At 49.9% G+C, this 21,822-nt stretch overlaps 1 protein-coding gene across 6 annotated transcripts in view; it reads right to left on the bottom strand.

Annotated features, from left to right (window-relative positions):
• Nucleotides 1-16,817, bottom strand: part of SMAD7 (SMAD family member 7) — a 36,994-nt gene extending 20,177 nt beyond the window's left edge. Inside the window, exons 1-6 of one of the 6 annotated variants that reach the window (XM_069001215.1) lie at nucleotides 16,746-16,817; nucleotides 8,318-8,420; nucleotides 7,387-7,568; nucleotides 6,234-6,952; nucleotides 5,261-5,314; nucleotides 145-219 (exon numbers count right to left, since the gene is read on the bottom strand). In XM_069001215.1, coding sequence (XP_068857316.1) covers nucleotides 145-219; nucleotides 5,261-5,314; nucleotides 6,234-6,744 — 640 coding nt within the window. In that variant the 5' untranslated portion in view covers nucleotides 6,745-6,952; nucleotides 7,387-7,568; nucleotides 8,318-8,420; nucleotides 16,746-16,817. Of the gene's footprint in view, nucleotides 1-144; nucleotides 220-5,260; nucleotides 5,315-6,233; nucleotides 7,569-7,743; nucleotides 7,837-7,963; nucleotides 8,036-8,317; nucleotides 11,837-16,745 lie in introns of those variants that run through there. The other 5 variants (XM_069001211.1, XM_069001216.1, XM_069001212.1 and 2 more) reach the window with 5 other exon arrangements.
• Between the last annotated feature and the right edge of the window lie 5,005 nt (nucleotides 16,818-21,822).

The following is a 21,822-nucleotide window of genomic DNA, read 5'->3' as shown; positions in this document are numbered from 1 at the left end:
GAAATGAAGCCCAGCTCCCCTTCCAAGCACACCCTTCTCAGTGATGTGCATTCCCAAAAATCCCCAGCATCACTTTGCCTTTTGCCGGGACCCTCAGCCAACGCAACCCACATCCAAGATCAAGGGCAACAAGAGATCTCTTACCTGAGAGCCCCCCAGGGGCTAGACAATTAGTTCCCCCTGTTTCAGTGGAGGAAGGCACAGAGTCTGGACAATCTGCTGGAGCAGAGGAAAAGGAAAAAAAAAAAAAAAAAGTCAGTATATAGGTGGTTCTTTGCAGGCTCCCAGCATCGCCCCAAGCAGAACACACATTCCAAAGGGCTTAGCAGGAAGCGATTACTAATTGTCCGTGCAGAGACGGTAGTTCATCAAGAAGCATCCACCCTAACTCGTTGTCTCAGTCAAGGCTGCACTTCATCACCAGCCAGTGCTGATTATAGACCGGCAGAAATTATAGGCTGGCTGCCACCTCTCTGGACAAGTCACCGGCTAAGGACATCAAGGTTGTCGCCCTTCTGATGCAAGCGAGCTTCCAAAAATTCTTAAATCGTGACTTTATGCACCCAATTTAGTCAACACCTGTAACTCACCAAAATGGGAACCGAAAGGGAAACGTCTCATTGCTGCCCTTTTGCAGCAATCGGGCTGAGTTTGTGGTGCCCCACTCAGTTTTTGTCACCACCAGCTGCTGGCAGATCTTATTGCCACCTCCTGGGAAACTGGACCTACTCTTCCATGCACCACCCAAGGGCAGGGTAAGACTGGCTGCTTCATTAGAGGTTTCTCCCCATGCATGCAGGTGCTGGAGCTCAAGGTTTGGACTTTTCTATCATAAGCCTGCTCCTCCGGGTTACAACAGCCAGAAGCAACACCAATCTTCTGGTCCTACGGACCAACTCCAGCTTTTTGGTCATTACCATGTGGGACCACAAGCTGAAGAACAAGCCTGAGAAGACCTGTGAAGTTCATGCAAACTTCTGGTCCTCAGGGACTTTGGGTTTCACCAAATTTGGGCTCCCTATGCCATCATTTCATTCACGTCTGTATCTCAAAGTAAGGACCACCACCAGGAGAGCCCAAATGATTTTCTTCCTACTGATAAAGCAATTCTTCCAGATCCCACCCCTGAAATACCAATGAATAAGAAATTCCTGTCTGCATAACCTCATTTTATCAGAGTAAAGTAAAAGCCCTAACAGGAATATACAGTTTAACAGGATATACTTAATCAAACTGAAAACAATAGGGGAGACAGGAAATAGACTTACTTGTGAAATACTGTATATGATATGCTCTCTAAATGCCTTGTCGTGCTTTCTATGCTTTAAAGAAATAGGGGTTTTACTTTTTTTAACCCTTTTTAGTCCAGACAGAAGATTCCCCTGCCATTTCCCCTCTGATAGCTTCAAGTGCTTGAGCTACAGACGCTTTCTGAACACAGGCTGGATCACTCTGCCCTGCCCTGGGCTCCCTGTGCCCGCAGCTACAGTTCCCTGAGGAGTTCCTGTGGATAAGGGACATAATTGGTCCTTTCCATGTTGTCTTGCCGTAGGGATCATACGTGACCAGGTTCTCTGTTACCACATCAGGCAGGACAGAATCCTATCCAAACTTCAAGTACATAACCCTAGCAATGGGGGGATGTGCTTGCACACTTCTTCCTCAGTTCCCTTCCCGTGTCCCATCGCCCAACAAGACAGTTCCCCTCATCCATGAATCACCCCCTGAAGTCTCTTTAAAAAATGCAGAGCTGGTGCAGCTCAACTCTAGACCAACCATGACAGTCAGGTGTGGAATGAACCCAAAGTCAGAACCCTCGCGGGGTCTCTGCCCTGTGTGCGGCTGGATTAATTGCTGCACTCCTCCTACCACCCACAGAGCTGCCCAGGACTCTTGTTATTAGGGGGCACTGGGGCTCATTTTACCTTCAGCACCAAAGAGGTGGCAGGATCAGCCCAAATCAGGATTTGTCCAAGCCTGGTACGCATCAATCCTCTCCGAACACTGCCTTCCCACAGTATAAAACCATTGTAGAGACACAAAATTATTCCTTCTGGCCACCATCCCAACCTTGCAAGGTGTCAAATAGCTCCTGGGAGCTGCCAAACCTCCAGCTCCCCTGAAAGCTGACGCCACAGGACGGCATTCGGCCCTGCAGCGACATCTCGGTGAGTTTCCTGCACTCTCACACTCCAGCACCACCAAGACCAGTCATGCAGGAGCACAATGGAGCCACTTGCAGCCCCTTGTCCCACTTAAAGCTTCATCAAAAATCTCCCTGAATTATGAGGGCACTACTATCCACCTCACTTTCAGCATGGCTGCAAGTGGCAACTCCAGCAGGGACATCAGGAATGCTGAGTGCCCACACACCTCCATCATCCATCCCTGCCAACGTCCTGTGTGAGGGAGAGGGAAAGTCCTTCCCTTGATTAAAGTCCTCCCCATCCCTGGAGGTGTCCAAGGCCAGGCTGGAGGTGGTTTGGAGCAACCTGGTCTACTGGAAGATATCCCTGCCCAAGGCAGGGGGTTGGAACGAGATGAGTTTTAAGGTCATTCCAACCCAAACCATTCTGGGATTCTATGAATGAGCAAGCCAGCCTGACCTACAGCTTCTCTCAGGTAACTCAGCCATCAAGGGCAGACCTTTCTGTTCTACAACAAGTACACAAATACCAGATCTATCCTACCAACACAGCCTGACGTGGCATTTCACTGCCTGCAGTGGACTCCCAGCTCCCTGTCCAACCCTACTTTCCTCCAGCCTGCGATACAGCCTGTCTCAGCCTCCATCCCCTCCAGAAAAACTGATTTAATCCCCATGGTAAGGGTTTTAAACTAAAAGAGAAGAGAGATTTTGATGAGATTGAAGGAAGAAACTATTAATGATGAGGGTGGTAAGGCACTGGCACAGGCTGCCCACAGAGATGGCAGATCCTCCACCCCAGAAACATTCAAGGGCAGGCTGGATGGGACTCAGAGCCACCTGGTCTAGTTGAAGATGTTCCTGCTCATTGCAGGAGAGTGAGACTAGAGGGTCTTTAGCGTCCCTTCCAACACAAATCCTTTTTTGATTCTCTGATCTGGCAGCCTCTGCCAGAGCCCACACCAGTCCAGGTTTAATACCTGCCTGTCTCTCCATATAAAGCACTTACAAGACATGACACTAAACACTTAAAAACTTTTACCACTACTATCATGCTCAGTGGAAAAGCAGAAGTTTCCTGCTGGAAGAACATTCCCAGCCCCACTGATAAGAGTCTAAACATGGGGACGGTTCCCACCCAAGGTCCCAGGTGAGAAGACGGCTGATGAGCATCAGCCAGGTAAAAAAATGTTCACACCTTCCTAGAGTTCTCAACATGCAGCTGGGCAGCTGCCACAGGAGATGGCACCAAGGCTGGGACGGGAAACCCTCAGTCCTCTGCAGAGGAAATGCTAAGAAACCCTGAGCTTGCAAAACCCACCTGCCACCACAGACTTCCAGGCTCCGCTGGTGCCTGTCACAGCCCCGTTAGTCAGAGCTCAGCTGCCAAGCAGATTTTTCCTTCAAAAAGGAAAAAAAAGGAGGACTTTTTGGTGAGTAACCCAGTTGTTTCTGTGCTTCCGATGGGCAGTGTTAATCACTTCCTATTGGCCAATAGGAATAACTTTTCCTTTCGAAATGGCACATTCATGTTCTGCTGCTTTTCTGTTTACACACATTTTGCTACCTTATGTCAACACTTGCTAATGAATAAATATATCATTCAGCTAACTGAAAATGAGATCCTGGCAGAGGCAGATTGAATGTTTAAATCCTGCTAATAGATTTTATCCTAACATCTTTGCAGGAAACCAAAATCAAGCTTTAACCCTTCTCTCCCGCAGCTCTGAACCCCTTTGCATCCCATGCCAGGACCATCAATAGGTGGAAAGAAAAGCTGTGAAGGTAAAAATAGGAACTTTTAGGGGAGCACTGCAGGGATGCAGTCAATATTATGTGAAACCCACAAAACTTCATGATCCAGCAGACCCTCAGAGTCTATTACAGGACAACCCTTCTGCATTCCAGCACATGCTTGGGATGCTGAACCTACTCCGGATGTCCCTCTTCCATTCATGAGCCCTTATCTCCTGTTTTTTTCACACCAAGGCAAGATAGTTCATACTTTGCAACCCAATTGTTTGTTAAACAACTTTGTTTATTTCCGCAAGGCAAAAAAAGACTTATTAGTGTTCCCAAAGAGTTTGCAGGGGGTGAAAACAACAGTCCATCCTCCAAGGGAGCAGCAAGCAGGATGAGACCCCACCACAGCACCAGAGCAGCCTCAGGGTTGGGGTTTCTTTTAGCCCTGAGACACTGGAGAGGGGTGATTTTACAGACACTGTTCCTTTGACCAAAAAACCCCAACCAACCAACCTGACACTGGTCTTCAGGAATATCTATCTACCTCTGCCTCCCTGCAGTGCCTCCCCTGTCTGCCACAACCACAGGACGCGACCACAGAGACCACCGTGCTCCAGCCAGCACTCCAGAGCCACTAATCCTCAGGAAGCCAGGAGCTGCTCCTCCTGAGCTCCCCCTGTTTCCGATCCTCCCCACCTCTCCTCCTTCTCCCAGCCTCATTTATCTCACACCCGGCAAGCTCGCTGCCAGCCAAGAGTTTATGCAGACAACCGCAAAAGAGCTGGTGCCAGCCTCAAATGGGCTTCTCCCCTGGCACCCTGACATTCAATTACAAGCAACAGGCATGCATAGTGGTGCTAAGAAATTTAAATTTTAAAAGTCAGAAATAAGAACTTCCCAACCTCTTTTCCCATTTTTTTTTTCAACCTGATGAGGTAGGATCAGGCTCCTATAAAACTCAAGAGAGATTTCTAATCAGTCCATCTATCAAGGTTCTTTGGGATTCCCAGGCATCAGGGAGATGCTGTGCTGGACCCCAACCTAAATCCCTAAAAATTCACCCAGGGGTGCGGGAGCACTGCCATTTCCAACTGGAGCCTATGGTTTTCCTGGCTGACTCAAGCAGCACAGGTCTGCGCTGCACTGCAATCCCTTCTGAAGTTTCCTGCCAGAGTTTTAAAATCCTACTTTGTGCACAAGGTGGCTTAGATAACTTATATGTTAATTCTTACAGGGGTAGCAGGAGGCACAGAAGCACACAAGCAACCCAAGAGCGAAATGCATGACAAAGGCAGGAGACTGCTTTCCCTGATAAAGGGGCTGTTTTCCCATTTTTTATCTCTTACCCTGCACTGAAAAAAGTCTACTTACCAGTTGGTTTGAGAAAATCCATTGGATATCTGGAGTAGGGTGGAGGGGGAGACTCTGGAATTAGAGAAGTACAGAGAAAATAAAGGCAGAGCCATGAGAAAGAAAAAAAAAAAGAAAAAGAAAAAAGATAGGAACTTATGATAACAGTGGCATTCTTTTAGTAAAACTGTTTGTCTTAGCTCTGGGGGTTGGAGGCAGGGCAGCGAGGCGGTGATTGCCTTGATATTTAGCTGTCAGATAAACAAAAGGGGCCGTCTGGCGCCAGTCTCCCTGCTATCTGCCGCTCGGGCTGTCTGATCGGGGCCTCCTTGGCTCGGCGGAGCCGCGGCAGCGCCGGGACCGCCCGGCCCTTAATCCCCCGGCACCGCGCGGGGACGGCGGGGAGGCAGCGCCGGGGCCCCCGGGAGGGGAGGGGGTCCCAGAGGTGGGGGGGGGTCTCCCCCTCCCCTAAATACAAAAGGAAATACATAAACCACGGCAATAGAAAGTTTTTGCGCGCGTTCTGGGATTTGCTGTTTGTTGTGGCTTGGTTTTGTTTTGGTTTTTTTTTCTCCAGAAGGGAAAAAAGTTTTGTGGGCTGGGAGGTGAGTGGGGCTGCATCCACTGTATCCCCTCCATACATGCATCCCCTCCAACCCTGCACACCTCTAGCCGCTGCACCCTCTCCATCCCCCGCACCCCGCACTCCATTCCCCATATCCCGTCCATCCCCTGCACACCTTCAGCCCCGGCACCGCTGCATCCCCTCCATCTCTTGTATGCCCTCCAGTCCCTGCACACCTCTAACTCCCGCACCCCCGAATCCCCTGCAGCCTTGTATGCTCGCCATTCCCCTGTATTCCCGCATCCCTACAACTCCTGCACACCTCTAAGCCCCGCACCCCTGTATCCCCTCCATCCCTCTACTACTCCAACCCCTGCACCCTTCCATCTCTCGCACCCCCTGCACCCCTGCCATCCCCTGCCGCCGTACCTAGCTCGCAGAGCCGGCTGAGGTGGTGCGGGTTGCAGCAGACGAGCTCGGAGTGAGCCTTGCCGTAGGATTCACAGCAACATAACCGCTTCACTTCGGAGCAGTGGCGGAGGTCGGGCCAGCGGAACACCTTGCAGAGCAGCACGGGCAGCGGGTACCAGTGCTGTCCCAGCCGCGAGTCGGCCTTGGCGGGCAGCAGCAGGCAGGGGGTCCGCGCCCCGCCGCGGGACTCCACGGCGTGCAGCAGCCCCTCCAGCTGCCGCTCCTTCAGCCGCTTCAGCACGGCGTGGGTCAGCGCCTTCAGTTCCGCCTCCGCGCCCGCCGCCGCCCGCCCGCCGCGGCCCGCCTTGCCCGGGCAGCACCCGCGCCCCCCGCCCAAGTGCGCCCGGGGCTCGGCCACCGCCGCCTCCGCGCTGGGCTCGCCCGCCGCCGCCTCCTCCTCTTCCTCGCCGCCGGGCGCGCGGCTCCGCCAGAGCCGCCGGACGAGCACCGAGCGTTTGGTCCTGAACATGCGGGACGAGAGGAGGGGCCCCCGGCTACAAAACGGGCATGTCGTCCGCCGAGCATGAAGGGGCCGGCAGGCGGGATGCGGCGGCAGCGGGGGGCAGCGGCGGGGGGCAGCGGAGCCGAGGCGGGCTGTGGCATGCGCCAGTCTCCGCGCTGGGGCCGCGGGTCCCGCCGCCTCCCGCGGGGGGATGCGCCGGCCGCGCCTCCGCCCGCTGCGAGAAAATTTACAGAAAAACCGAATTAAAAAGAAAAAAATCAAAAACTGGAGAAAAAATAAAAAAAGGGAAAAAATAAAGATGGTGGGAAGGGAAGGGAGAGAGTCGCCGCTCGCTCCGGCTTTGCCCAAAAAAGCTAAGAAAAATGAAAAAAAATCCCGTCTAAAGCCCGCGGCGCCCGTCGCGGGGGCAGGCGGGCGGGGGCTGCCGGCGCCGCGCCGCCGTGCGCGGAGCGCGGCCCGAGCCGCGGGGGAGCCTCGGCCGCCCCGGGGCCGCGGCGCCCATCAACCCGCCACGCCGGGGAGCGGGCGCGGCGGTGGGGATGCGGCGCAGGGCAGAGCCAGCAGGCAAAAACAGAAAGAGCGAGCGAAAAAGGCGTCTATTAAAAAGGAGCAAAAATGGAAAAAAAAGAAAAACCCCAAAACACCAACCCTAAGGTCTGGACGTCGGTTTAAGCATCTGTCACAAAAGAGGCGAACGAGCGCATCCAGAGTGTTGTATCCCTTTTTAAAAGCCCAGGTCGTCCTGATGTGGGGGTTTCGGGGTGGGCTTTTATTATTTTTCCCCTCCTTCTTTCCAAAGGTTTAATCCACACGGAGTCTTGATCCGGCTGCTACGAAGAGAAAGAAAGGAAATAAAAAAAAATTAAAAAAAAAAAAAAAAGAAAAAAAAAAAAAAAAGAAAAAAAAAGGAGAGAGAGAGAAAAGTGGGGCTATGTCCCTTCCTTCCTGCCTTCCCCAGCAGCCGCGCCGGGCCGAGCCGGGCCCGCCGCTCCCGGCGGAGCTTACATGGGTGCGGGGGTGCCCGCCGGCCGCCGACCCTCTCCCTGCTGCCGGCGCCTCTGCCGCGGTGCCTTTTTTTTGCTCTTCACTCCTCCTTCCTGCCTTCCTTCCCCTCCTCCTCCTCCTCCTACTTCTCCTCCTCCTTTCGTGGTTTTTTTTTTTTTTTCCTCCCCCTTTTTTCCCCCCTCCTCTCTCCGCTCTCCGCAGTCAGCCGCCCTCCCCGCACCTCCGCCTTCCCCCGGGTGCGTGCGGGGGGAGCGGCGGCGGCGGCGCGGGGCGCGGCGGGAGCGGAGCCGGCGCGGTGCCTGCGCCCTCCCCCGGCCCCCCCGCACCGGCGGCGGCTTCGCAGTGCGCAGCGGCCCGGCCCGGCCCGGCCCCGGCCCCGTCACGTGGGCGTCTAGACACCGTGTCGCTCCGGGGGAAAAAAAAAAATAAATAAATATATCTATATATTATATTTATCTCCAACCGCCTTGCGCAAGAGGCGGCTCGGGTTGCGGAGAGGTTGTGGGTCCGTGTGTGCCCCCCCAAACCTCCCCCCCCACTGCCGCGCCCCCCTCCCGATGCCCCCCCTTCATACCTGCTCCTGGGTGGGGGGTGCGGGGAGACTGGGGTGTCCCCCCCCCCGCACCCCGCGGGGCACAGGGTGGGGAGCTCTCGGGGCTGGGGTGTGCCGGTCCTCACTGTAAATATTGGAATATTAAACCAAATCAGCCGTAAAAATTTTAAAAAATTGATATGGCTCTGGGTATCGAACGAGGGCACATCATAAAAAGCAATAACAATAACAATAATAATGTTGATAATATGAATAATAATAACAATTTCTGTTTTTACAGCACCTGTCACCAAAGGACAGGAAAATACACCATGCAGGCTCGGTACGCTCCGATTCTCGCCAAACACGAAGCAGAAATGATGAGCATGTAGCACTTCGATATTCTCGTTACGGGTACTACTAGTGGAAACACCCCCTGGCACCCTGGGCGCTCCACAGATTCCCCCATTCCAATTCTGGACCTGCAGAGGGTGAGGAAAACTGAGCCACCAAGAGGCTGCGCTCTCGTCCAGCCTTGGTGCGCTCTGCGGCCGAGCTGGGAAGTCCGGCCAGACTTCCTAGCGCCAGGCTTGGCAGGGCAGCAGAACTCCCCAGGGGTCCCCGTCCTGCACGCACTCCCACGGAGGAGCAGCTCCTTTTTCACAGAATAACTGCGGGCGGATGAGTTGCTTTAAGGTCACTCTCTAAGGCAGTTATCGTGTCGGAAGTAGGAGCCAGGACTCTTAAATCATGGCTGCTATTAAGCAGGTCCAGTTCAAATCCAGATCCAAATCCAAATCCAAATCCAAAACGAATGCACCCAACTAAACACGGCACCAGATAGCATATAAAACTAACATCCCGTGCAGGCAGGGCATCCCTGGGGTGCCTGTCCTGGATCCCTGAATTTGGTGTAGGCAGGAGAGCAGGGATAATTTAAGCATCCAGTTGTGCACATACTCACATGAGCAGGTGAGGGATGCTACAAACTGGCCCCCGGCATTTGCAGAATCTGGATCTAAATTAGTCAGAAAGTGGCTAGATCTGGGGGCAGGCTTATTAAATGTTAACCAGACTATACCTACCCAGGTATAAAATCTGCTCAAAATCTAGATAAATAGTAGCAAAAGCACTGGGGAGGGGACGAATGTTATTTGCTGGCATCAGGAGGAATAATTTAGGAAGGCTTATTACAAAGCTGGAGTCTGAGGAAGGCAATTGACTCCTCGCTTCACCTCCAAATAATTAAAGGCAGGAGGGGAGCCCAGGGCACAGCCCTATGGTCTTGGGGTGATAGCAGGGGCCAAATCAGAACAGCATCAGCATTTGTTTCTGCACATGCTAAAAAACCCCATTGTTTTTAAAATGATCCCTTCTGCACCCTGAAAAATGGAATTTGGGTAATATTTTTTAGTTCAACATCTTGTCCGACAGCCTCCAGAGTGACCTCACATACACTGGGGCTGATTTCCTCACTTCCTCAGAGAACCTGAATCTCTTTTCTCTGTAATGTATATGGTAAATCAGGAAAGGGAAAAAAAAAAAAAGAGTTCCTTCTCATTCCAATATTTGCTGGTGAAAGACACGTTGGACATGTCCACTAATCCATACATTATACTTTTTAATTTTTCAAAACTTGCCAGGCTGTTCTAAATGAGATTAAAATCTCCTTTTTTTATTTTCCCCTTTGTGGCTCCTCTTGCCTCAGCACTGACAATTATGATTACTTTATTGTTGTGAAGGAAGTGACAAAAAGCACAGTGTAGTGTATGCTGTGAAGAGGGGGAGGGCAGGAATGGGATCCAGGAGTTAATATAATGTTTTGGCCCTGCCATAGGTTCTCCAGGTGACCTTGGCCACCTGTCTTTCCCCGTGAGTAGAGACCTGGGCTTTGGCACCTCTGTTTGCCCATAGGTACAGCTGGGACACCAGCACTTACCTGGTTTTGTGATCTCTGCAGGTGAAAATTGCCCCAGAAGTGCTAAAAATTAAATAACTGATAAAGAACTGCTTTCCAATTAACCCTGCAAACTTGTTTAAACAGACCATATGTATGTGCCCATATGGAAAATACAGAAATAAGCATAATGAAGCTGATAAGTATGGGCACAGGACGTGGGCTGAGGGGACGCTTGGAAAGGGGGGTGATACCCACAGCCTGCCCTGCTCTGGATGTATTGCTCTAATGTCAGCCTGGGCCAGAAACCTGTCCTGAAATGCATGAAGGGCACCGTTAATCCCCGAGGAGAAATAAAATACGTTTGAGTCATAGAATTCAAGAATTGTTTAGACTGGAAGGGACCTTAAAGCTCATTTCGTTCCACCTCATCTGTCAGGGCTGGGACACCTTCCACCAGACCAGGTTGCTCCAGCCCTGTCCAACCTGGCCTTGGACACTTCCAGGGATGGGGCAGCCACAGCTGCTCTGGGCAGCCGGTGCCAGGGCCTGCCCACCCTCACAGACAACGATTTTTTCCTTCTACATATTCTGAATCTACCCTAATTTAGTTTAAAACCATCACCTCTTGTCCTGTCGCTTCAGGCCCTACTAAAAAGTCTGTCCCCGTCTCTCTTCTAAGCCCCTTTTAAGTGTTGAAAGGATTTATATAATGTACTGCATTTGTATAACGTGTTTGCACAACGCATTGCATCCCTCCTGCCAAACACATTAGGTCCTGGATGCAAAATCGCTCCGAGCCCACCCTCCCCAGCCCCGGACCTCCATTCTCACGGGGGTTTCTGGGGACCTTTCCTGAACCCAGCTGGCTTTGAAGAGCTGAAGCCGAGTTAATTTGCATTGCAATTCAGCCTTTGACAGACAGTTGGAGCCAAGGCACTGTTAACCTAATTGTTTTGCTAACAGCACCAGGGTGTGAGACTCACCAAAGGCACTTCCAACAAAGGGGATAAAACCAGACTTGGGAAAAAAAAAACCCTTTTCCTGACATCATTACCGGGTACAAACAAACAGAGCTGATCCCTCTTCATACACTTTCCAGGCGAGGGTCAATAACAAACACACTTTGCTCTTTTGGGGGTATGTCTCTCCTTTTCACAGCAGTGAAAAGCCATTCAGGGGAGGTAGGAGAGAACAAGCCAGGCTGAAGGCAGGGCAGAGGCAGCGCAGGCTGGCTCCTGGCACTCTCCCATCCTTTTGTGCACATTAGGAATAGCTAAGCTTGTGGCCCTGCTTCTATTTTTATGCATTATTTTGAGAGCAGAGCTCTCAAGCAGTGTTCAAAGTCTGGGTTATGAAGCCGTTTTGGCTGTAGCCAGTCACCTTCCACTCCAGCAGCTCATGTCAAGAGAGCAGATTCAAGCAACAAGACCCAAGGTCTGCAAAGAAAAGTATTCTTCAGGCAGCCTTTCTGTGTGGTGAGTGGCACAGGGAGGCAAGGACCTCGTGCTCACTCCTGTCACACAGCCCTGCAAGCTAAAATCATAATTTCAGTGCTGGTGCTCCTGGGTGCTAGCAGTCATTCCAAGGCTGCTCTGTTGGGAAAGGATTCAGTAAAAGTGGGTACAAGGGGAAATTCACTGCACCCACTTCTGGGCTCCAACAGCACAAGGACCTGGAGCTGCTGCAGCCAGTCCAGAGGAGGCCACCCAGATGCTCCAGGGCTGGAGCCCCTCTGCTCTGCAGCCAGCCTGGGACAGCTGGGGGTGCTCAGCTGCACAAGAGAAGGCTCCAGGCAGAGCTCAGAGCCCCTGGCAGGGCCTAAAGGGGCTCCAGGAGAGCTGCAGAGGGACTGGGGACAAGGCATGGAGGGACAGGACACAGGGAATGGCTTCCCAGTGCCAGAGGGCAGGGACGGATGGGATATTGGGAAGGAATTGCTGTCTGTGAGGGTGGGGAGGCCCTGGCACAGGGTGCCCAGAGCAGCTGTGGCTGCTCCTGGATCCCTGGAAGTGTTCCAGGCTGAGTTGAACAGGGCTTGGAGCAACCTGCTGCAAGTGAAAGTTATCCCTGCCCATGAAAGAAAGGGTTGGAATCAGGTGAGTTTTAAGGTCCCTTCCAGCCCACACCATTCTGTGAGAAAAGTGAGAAAAATGAGAATAAAGCCTGGTGAGATGTACCCTTGCCTGTGCTTACCAGCCATGGGGAAAACCACTCCTCGCTCGAGCCCTGGGCATTGGTCCATCCAAATCAAATGTCCACCAGTAGCTGTGGCAGGCACCAGTGCTGGCTCTGGGGGGCTCATTCCGACATGGGAATACTTTGATTCAGCAGGGCACTCACTCATGCCCGACTCTGAGTATGTGCTTTGCTGGCTGAAATTTTGTTAGCTTTATGGGTTGACCACACAAACATTGTAGTATTTAGGTTTGGTAGCTAGAGAGGGGTTAAACACAGGGCAGTCTCCCTTATGCCAACATAAAGGAAATTATGTATATAAAAAAACATATTAAATTTATATCTCTCCCTAATTCTAGTGGGAGAATTCGCTGTTTGCAAGGTAAGATGCTGGTGTAACTACATCCATCAAAGAGGAATGTAGATGCTGCAGGGACCAGGACCCAGCATGCTGCAGGGAAAGGAAGAGCAAAGGTGGGCTGCTGTCAGAGGGAAGGTGCTGCTGCCAAAAAGGATCTGGTGTCCCACAGCCATGACAAGCCAAGGTAGGACACAGGAGCAGTGCCTGCCCTCCGTGGCCTCTCTGGTGACCACTCACTGACATACTCAGTGTCCACAGAACTGCCACATCTCTGTCCCACAAATAATTTGTGGCAGCAGTGCTGTGTCACCAGTGGGGCCAAGGGTCAGCCCAGCTCCTGATGGATGTCACCAGTGGGATTTATGACCAGGATGTGAGAGGGATTTAGGTCAGACAGTCTGGGAGGGGATGATGGTGGAGCTGGGCAGGAGAGCACAGTGTCATTTAGGAGCCACCGGCCAGGCAGAAGAGGCACAGGGCTGTTGGAGGGAAGATGTAAAGGGAAGGACTGGAGACAGCTGCAACATTTGATTTTACAGATAAAAGAAAGCTTGAAAATCCCTTTAGCTGGGGCATGCTATGCTGAGGAAAAGGCTGGCTTCTTCCTCCAGCAGTCCAACCCAGAGATCCCAGTGCCTTTGGCACTTGCCTCCACCTCACTCCTTAGGATCTAGCAGAGTCTAAGACTCAATGTTAATATAAAATACACAATGTTAATGCACCACCTTAGTTGTAACTCTTCATTTATATTGTACCTGTACTGCTGTGTTTCAGATGTCCAAATCAGTGACATGAGTTTTCAGATTTGTTTTGGAGTGTAAGCTCTCAAAAATAGATTTTTTTTTTCTGTAAGGAAACAGCAAAGTGGCTCTGCTGGAACACTTTAAAGATAAGCACATGTGGACAGTATTGCAGTTTCAGTAGTTTAAATAAAAGTCCTCTTTATTTCAAGTACGTACATTTGCATGAACTGCAATGTTTTATTTGTAGTTACCTATAGTTACCTATGGCAATCTCTGGATGAGACAATGGGATGTATGGAAAGAGCTGGGGCTGGCATGAGAAACAGAGGTACCCATTTGTTCCCCTATGATTCCTCCTCCTGACACCTCTGGAGCCCAGAGGACACACAGGCTTTCTGGTCTCAGACATATTTGCTTTTAGACCTACCCATGGCAGGGAGATTGGAACCAGAGGATCTTTAAGATCCCTTCCAACCCAAACTACTCTGTGCTTCCACAATTCTAGGACCTCAGGGTGCATCCCAAGTGAGGATCCACTGCCTCTTGGATTCTGGTATATAGAACATTGCAACACCAATGCCCAGGAGCGCTGGGGAGGGGTGGGGTGTCTATCACTTAAAAGCAGCGTTTTAGTTCTAATGTTATCAAGCCAATCCCTGAATTCTGGCTTTAGGGGGATTTATCAGATCCTGAGAGATGGGCTACTCAGATGCAGCCACAAGGCAGGGATGTGTCCTTCCTCTTACCCAGAGGAGGAGATTGAGGTGCCAATGCCCTGCAGATCAGTTTACCAGCGGGAGGAGCCCACAATGCCCTCACTAAAATCAAACAAAATTACTCCAAACCCTTTTTGGCAGAAGGAAATAGTTGTAAAAGGGATGGGAGAGTAGCAAGCAATGCAAGAGGAAAAACTCCAGCTTCTGTATTTCCTATTGCTGGCAGGTAGGGGTGTAATTTTGGAGTTCCTTCCTTTTTAATGGGATAGGTCGTAACCTTACCATCATTTATGTGTCTCTCTGTATTTATTGCAGAGGCCTGGCCAGATGCACTGTGGAGCTGATTTCTCTCCCTCAAACATTAGTCATGTCCTCACAGATGGCAATACAACAGCCTATGCTTTTCACAGACTTTACCAAGGAAAATTCCCAGTCATGCTAATGGGAATTTTGTCCAGTCAGAAACAGGGCTCGGCCTGTTGCAAAAAGAAAATTCTCATGTTTATGGTAAGTTGTTTGGCATCAGTGTTCCTCTTCCTGACCTACAGCTTGACATAAAAAAATAATCCAACTATCAGACATCTGCAATCAAGGACTTTATAAAGCCCTGACCTTATACATGTGGCGTATCGCAGTTACACTGCACAACAGTCTGCTTCAAGGAACACAGTTTGGATTTCTTGTCCTCAAAGCCAATACAAATACTCACTTAAAATAACAAAATTATTAGATGTTTCTTCATATTCCAGTTCTCTGGGAGCATTATAACTCCAGATTACAATATTTTTGACTTACATATGATATGCCTTTTTGAGGTGTGTGAGAGAATGGAGAAGATGCATGCAAATAATTAAAAGATGCTTCACAATCAGGACAGCTGAGGTAAGTAATGTCTTTTATCTGCAATGACTTAGTCACAAAATACCTGCATGGGTGAAAAAACAAAAGGTAGATGCTCTGCTAGGAGGACACAATTGAGAAGTGAAGCATCGTTTTTCAACAGTAATGATCCAGGTGGAGTAATTAACCACTGGTTGTGGTGGATGTTTCGTCAATAGTAATTGTGAAATGAGGTTTTGGTGGTATTCAGCAGATGAGCTCCAGCTGGTTTAAACCTGTACGGGTGCAGGGAGTCTTTCTTCCCCGAGTTACTCAGGTGGGTAGTCTAGACAGTAGGAATAGCTCTTCATACCCGATAATTTATGAATTAGTAGAGCCAGTGTATTAAAACAGATAATTGAAAAGTCCGCATTTGTCTAAGTGTAGGGTTGGGATTCTTTAATAACTTTTTACAAATATTAAACCCAACAGAAACGCTTTCATGACAGTCTTGCACATGGCTCAGTTCCAGGAAAAGCAACCTGCTGGGAATTGATTTTTTTCTCTGAAATTTCCAAGTGATGGAAATTGCTTGAGAATGGGAGAGTAGCACTGAAATAAAACTGAAACTCTGTCTGATAGTCACTACCTCCAGGATGAGAAAATTTCTTTCAACCTCAAGTAAGGGAGTTTCAGGTAAACAAGAAGTATAGGATCGGACAGGAACTGACTTCCCTGATTTCACAATCCAAATTGCATAAAGTGAAGAAAAAAAGAAGTATTAGAAGTAGAGTGTAATTTAAAGATTGGATTTTCAAAAGCACGTTACCCAAACCTGCACATTCATTTTATCTGGAGGGAAGAAGGCACGCCATCTGATAGCAATGATTAATCCAAAGGAGGCCCAGACTTGTTCTCTTCATTTAAGAGGAAAAATTACATATTCTGTGAGGAGGGAAAAAACAGCTGTACTGACTGAGATACTTGTGGCTCTTCCAGAGACTGAGGAACATGGCTCACCATCTCCCATATGTGTTAATATTTGGGGTGTTTTTCAAAGACATAAAAGTAACTTTGGGTCTGAAATATCCAAAGTATATTGGAGACACTTTTTTCTTCATTTTATGAATTTTTGGGGGTTTGCTGACATAATTTAAGGACACAAAGTCAAACCACCCACCACCATATATGGAATAGAGAAGAAAACTGATTTACAGCAAAGAGGGAAAGTTCACTGTAATGGATCCTATGCTAACTGTGCCTTCAAGTTCAGAGAAAGACCTCAGATGTTAAAGCGTATTAATTACAACAGCAAAATTAAAAAGGTTTTTGTTTGCTAGTCCTAGTGAGGGTACTTAATTGTGACCTCCTCTCAGTGCCTTCCAACAGTCACCTGCCTCCCAAATCACAGAGACAGGGAAGAGCACTACACAAAGAATTACAGGATGACTTTATAGCCATTGTTTAAAACCATAATTAACAAGGTGTTTAAAGCAAAAGTGAGACAATTACCACCTCCTAAAGCCCTTAAGAAATCTGAGCAGCAGACCTCCTGCCAGACTTTCTGATATCACAGGCACCATAAACAAGAGCTTTGCAAGAACCATCCCTTTCACAGCCCCAACAGCTATTGTCCTTATGTGCTAAGTATTATTATTATTATTACTATTACTCTCTCTGTTTATGGTGATGTGCTAGAAAGTCAGCAACTCGAGTTTCTCAAGATCTTACTGACTCCTACAAAGAGTAGCCTCACCTCCAAAGTCTGTCAGTGGGAGTTCAGAGCTCTCAGGGCTTCTTCACCAGCACTTGGTCCACTGGGAAGATCACAGGATCCTGGAATGGTTCGGGTTGGAAGGGGTTTTAAAGCCCATCCAGTCCCACCCCCTTGCCATGGGCAGGGACACCATCCACTAGATCAGGTTTCTCCAAGCCCCATCCAACCTGACCTTGGACACTTCCTATGATAAAAAGGGCAGACAGCAAGGTCTCAACTTCTTGGGTCACAGCTAGAAACATTATGACACATTGTCCTGCTCCCTCTGGCGAGTCCTAAGTTGAGTTTCAGTGCATCATCTCCCTCTGTCTCACGTCAGTCTGCAGAGCAGCAGGTAAGGCAAATTGGTACTGCTCTAAAAGTGCCTTTAGACCGGACTAGTTAAACTATCCTGCAACATATTCATTACAGAAAAATGTGGTAAATTAGATTAAGTAAAGCCAGAAAGCTTTCTTAATTGCTTAGACTTACCGGGAACACAACACTACTCAGAGTCTCAGAAGAAAGGATTCATTTTCTATACACCTGAACTATTTCAAGTGCTACCTCCCTGCCTACAGAGTCCTGCTACAACACACACTCTCTGTCCCCATCAGGGCTCTCACACAGCACTGGCTGGGATGCAGCGCTGGGATAAAGGATGTGAGCCATCCCACAGCTCTGGAGCATCTTGCAGTTGAACAATGGGAAATAATTGGTAATATGTATAAAATCACAGAGTTGTTTAGGTTGGAAAAGCCCCCCAGGATCATTGAGTCCAACTATTGGCCCAGCACTGCCAAGACCACCACTGACCCATGTTCCCAAATGACACATCCACACAGCTTTTAAATCCCTCCAGGGATGGGGATTCCACCACTGCCCTGGGCAGCTGGGACAGGGCTGGATAATCTTTTCAGGGGAGAAATTTTCCCCAGTATCCACCCTGAGCCTCCCCTGGCCCAGCCTGGGGCCGTTCCCTCTCATCCTGTCCCTGTTCCCTGGGAGCAGAGCCCGACCCCCCCGGCTGCCCCCTCCTGTCAGGGACTTGTGCAGAGCCACAAGGTCCCCCCTGAGCCTCCTTTGCTCCAGCCTGAGCCCCTTTCCCAGCTCCCTCAGCCGCTCCTGGGGCTCCAGCCCCTTCCCAGCTCCGTTCCCTGCCCTGGACACACTCCAGCCCCTCAATGTCTCTCTTGTCCTGAGGGGCCCAGAGCTGTCCCCAGCACTGGAGGTGCCTCAGCAGTGCTGGCACAGGAGACAGTGCAGAACACACAATAACTCCTCAGCCTGTGGTTCTGCCCTGCTCAGACCGTGCCAGTCTCAGCCTCAGTGGGGTCCCTGGAGCTGGCAGTTCCCTGACACTTCCTCCTCTTCCTCACCCTCCTCCTCTTCCTCTTCTTCCTGCCACCCTTCACCCTCAGCAGCCCCACCCACTTCCACCTCCACACTGCCACACCCTGTGCCCACTCTGTTCCTCGACACCCTTTTTCACCAGGGCCACCCCCCTTCCTCAGTTTACCCAGCTATGTCTGTGCTTACCAACAGGTTATTACCTCTCTGTATTATTACTCCTGGGCAGATCAGCCACTGGCAGTCAGAAGTGCACAGTTGCTCCCCTCCCAGACTCCGAAGGGCACCTACTGCAAAGCAGAACTAATTTTTTTAATTCACATTTAACATGTAATCCATGGTCTGCCTGAAAACTCAACCGAGAAACAGCTAAGAGGGAGGAAACCATATAACAAAACCTAATTTCTATCTCCCTACCCCCTAAAAAAGAGAAGAAAGTCTGTCATTAGATGACATGGTGTTAAAGGAATGCTGTAACGTACAGAAATCCCATGCCATTATACGCACCCCTGAGGGCAGTGTGGATTTCTGTTCCAGCATCTGCCAAGGCACTTCATCTCTGCTCACCAGGCTGGATAGGAAAAACTCAATGCCTCATACACCATTGACACTGATAGAAAACATTAATTTCACTATTGGCACTCACCTGGCTGGACCATGCATTAAATGGCATTCACCTCACATAAATTTTGACTGAAGGAAGCTAGATTTCTGGTCTAATATTGTTTAGTACTTCCTAGAGGGTTTCTGAGAGGAGAAAAATCCCTTCAGAGTGCAATTCCTTCTCCTGGACACACATTGCAATGTGGGTGATCCTTTGTTGAGACCCTGCTCACCCCCAGGAGATGCCCAGGGAGCTGGGTGGTCTGGGTGGGACACGGGGTGAGTGATGCAGTGCAGCTCAGACAGGTTTGTTTTGGGGATCGCTGCTTTGGGACCCAACAAACAATTGCACCCTGGGAGGTCTGCAGCTGCACTGGGGAGATGGTGCCACTGCCCAGCTGGGAGCAGCTGTTTTCATGGAGTCAGAATGGTTTTGGTTGGAAAGGACCTTGAAGATCATCTCATTCCACCCCCTGCCATGGACCTTGAAAATTATTGCATTCCACCCCCTACTGAGGGTTGGGACATCTTCCACCACACCAAATTGCTCCAAGACCAATCCAGCCTGGCCTTGGACACTGCCAGGGATCCAGGGGCAGCCACAGCTGCTCTGGGCACCCTGTGCCAGGGCCTCCCCACCCTCACAGACAGCAATTCCTTCCCAATATCCCATCTGTCCCTGCCCTCTGGCACTGGGAAGCCATTCCCTGTGTCCTGTCCCTCCATGCCTTGTCCCAAGTCCCTCTGCAGCTCTCCTGGAGCCCCTTTAGGCCCTGCCAGGGGCTCTGAGCTCTCCCTGGAGCCTTCTCTTGTGCAGCTGAGCACCCCCAGCTGTCCCAGGCTGGCTGCAGAGCAGAGGGGCTCCAGCCCTGGAGCATCTGGGTGGCCTCCTCTGGACTGGCTGCAGCAGCTCCAGGTCCTTGTGCTGTTGTTCCCCAGGGCTGGGGCAGCTCTGCAGGTGGGGTCTCACCTGAGCGGGGCAGAGGGGCAGAATCCCCCCTCCCCTGCTGCCCCCACTCTGGGCTGTACCCACCCCATGTTCCTGGCTACGGCTGCCACCGAGTGTCTGCAGGCAACCACAAAGCAGCCATTTCCCTAAAAGAGTGAGTACATGACCCCATTTCATAGAACACAGACAGTGATGTGCCATTTCACCACGTAATCCTTCCGAGCTCAGAGCCTCTGGGAGCTGAGGAAATCAACATGTCCTCTTGCAAAGGCCTGTGTCCTATTGCCATCTCCCCCTGTGTGGGTGCAAGTCCCAGGAATCCTGACTCCTTGTCTCCCTGGCAACTCACTTCCTTGCAGTGGCAGAGGTATTGCAAAAGATCTGCATTTTTCTTTCTTTCTGGTTCTAGAGTTTTGTTGATAGGAATAGGGGAGGCTGCGAGTTGTAGAGGTTGAAGGGACTCAGCTGTGGAGGGGAGGTGAAGAACAGCTGAAACACAATGCCAGTCAATGCTCAAGCACCAGAAACCCCAGGAGACCCATTTCCTTCTTTCTCCAAATTTGGGTGCCAAAGTTTCCTGCCTGGAAGCAATTTCCTGAGCCTCACCCTCTTGCACATCTGCCTGTTCCCTCTCTACCACCATGTCCATTATTTGTCTGGAGATAAACCTTTCAATCCCTCTCAGGTGGCCTGGTGAGCCATCGTGGTTTTGTGCTGGCAGGCATCAGTGGGAGTCACCAGCCGTGTGTCTGATCTGCAGATGATTACAAAAGCATTTGAAACCCTTTATGCTTCCCCATTGCTTCCTCTTCCCAATTTCTACTTCCCTCTCCCTGAGTTAATTGAGTTTTGCTCACCGAGAGCTGAACTTTCCAAACCAACGCATCCTTAATATTTAAATTACTGTGCTGCAGGTAGCAGGGAGCTCCATATGGCACTGGGAAACCTACACCTCTCGACCCAGGGCACAACCTGACATGGCAGGTGTAGAGGTGCGGCTGAATACTGTGCCCCAAGGACACAAGAGGGAGGACTGCCCTTGAGAGCAAAATAACTTGCGTCAGCCAGAACACCCAGTGCTTCGGGCTCAGAGCTACAGGGTCATTAATAAACACAGACAGAGAGAGAGACAGAGAGAGGGTCTAGAAAGATCATACATCTGCATTATAACCCGTCATCATATGCGTTATAACCCTCGCACAAACTCTTATATGTGGAATAGTCTCCCAACAGCCTCCTTGGGAAATAAAGTGTTGCCCACTGGAATGAAAACATTCAATAAAAAGGTCATTTTTGTGAACAAGGCTTTGGAAATAGAAAAGTACTTTTCCATCACGAGTACGGAACAGTGAAGAACACACACAGGGGGCAATAAAAGCCGAATTAAATTCTTTTGGTATGTGCTTGATAATGGTATAGGACCACGTTTGCCCTTCTGTGTGTGCATACTTAAGTGAGGTGTCCCTTCTTTGTAGTTCCACAACATCTCTTCTTGAGCCAGCATTTGTAAAATGGTATTTCTATATTTACTTAAGCATCTATTTAAGGAGGAACCCCTCACAATTACTCACCACACAGATAGATGACACTGTTTGGCTGTGTTTATCTAGTTTCTATTAGTGATTGGCAAAAAGTCTATTGTGGCTTCAAAGCAGATATAGATGAATGACCCGATGATCATAAAATAAAATATGATGATCCCTTCTAGGCCTTGTGGAAAATGGCATGTAGAGGAGACATGTATCACTATCTCATCCTGCCACTTTGTGATATAATATAAAATCCAGTCATTCTGGTAGGTTTAGCTCAAAAGAAGATGTACATACAGCGTTGGCAGGCTATGGTGTGGAATAATGACAGCAATTCAGGGCAAGCTGTTAGCTTCAAAGCATGAGTTCATTTGTCACTGCAGGTGAGACATCTTTCTGCAAGTCCTCTGTCAGTGATGACGGACAAAATAAGAGCCATCAGAATGCTGAGCTCAAATTTTTAGCTTGCTGTTACCTGCTGGTGCATGGTAACATCTGGGAACTCAAGCACAGGCTGTCCTCTGCTCAGCTTCACTCACCTAGAGCTTGGTCATGGAGTGATGTGGATGACACAGGCAGAGCAGCATCTGGACTGTGATCAAAGGACATATGAAAATTTACTGTTTGCCATCATGTATTTCACTGC

This window comes from Aphelocoma coerulescens (assembly GCF_041296385.1).
Source record: "Aphelocoma coerulescens isolate FSJ_1873_10779 chromosome Z unlocalized genomic scaffold, UR_Acoe_1.0 ChrZ, whole genome shotgun sequence".
Taxonomy (NCBI): Eukaryota; Metazoa; Chordata; class Aves; order Passeriformes; family Corvidae; genus Aphelocoma; species Aphelocoma coerulescens.
The sequence above is the reverse complement of the archived record's forward strand: the minus strand, read 5'-3'. Positions and strand labels throughout refer to the sequence as shown.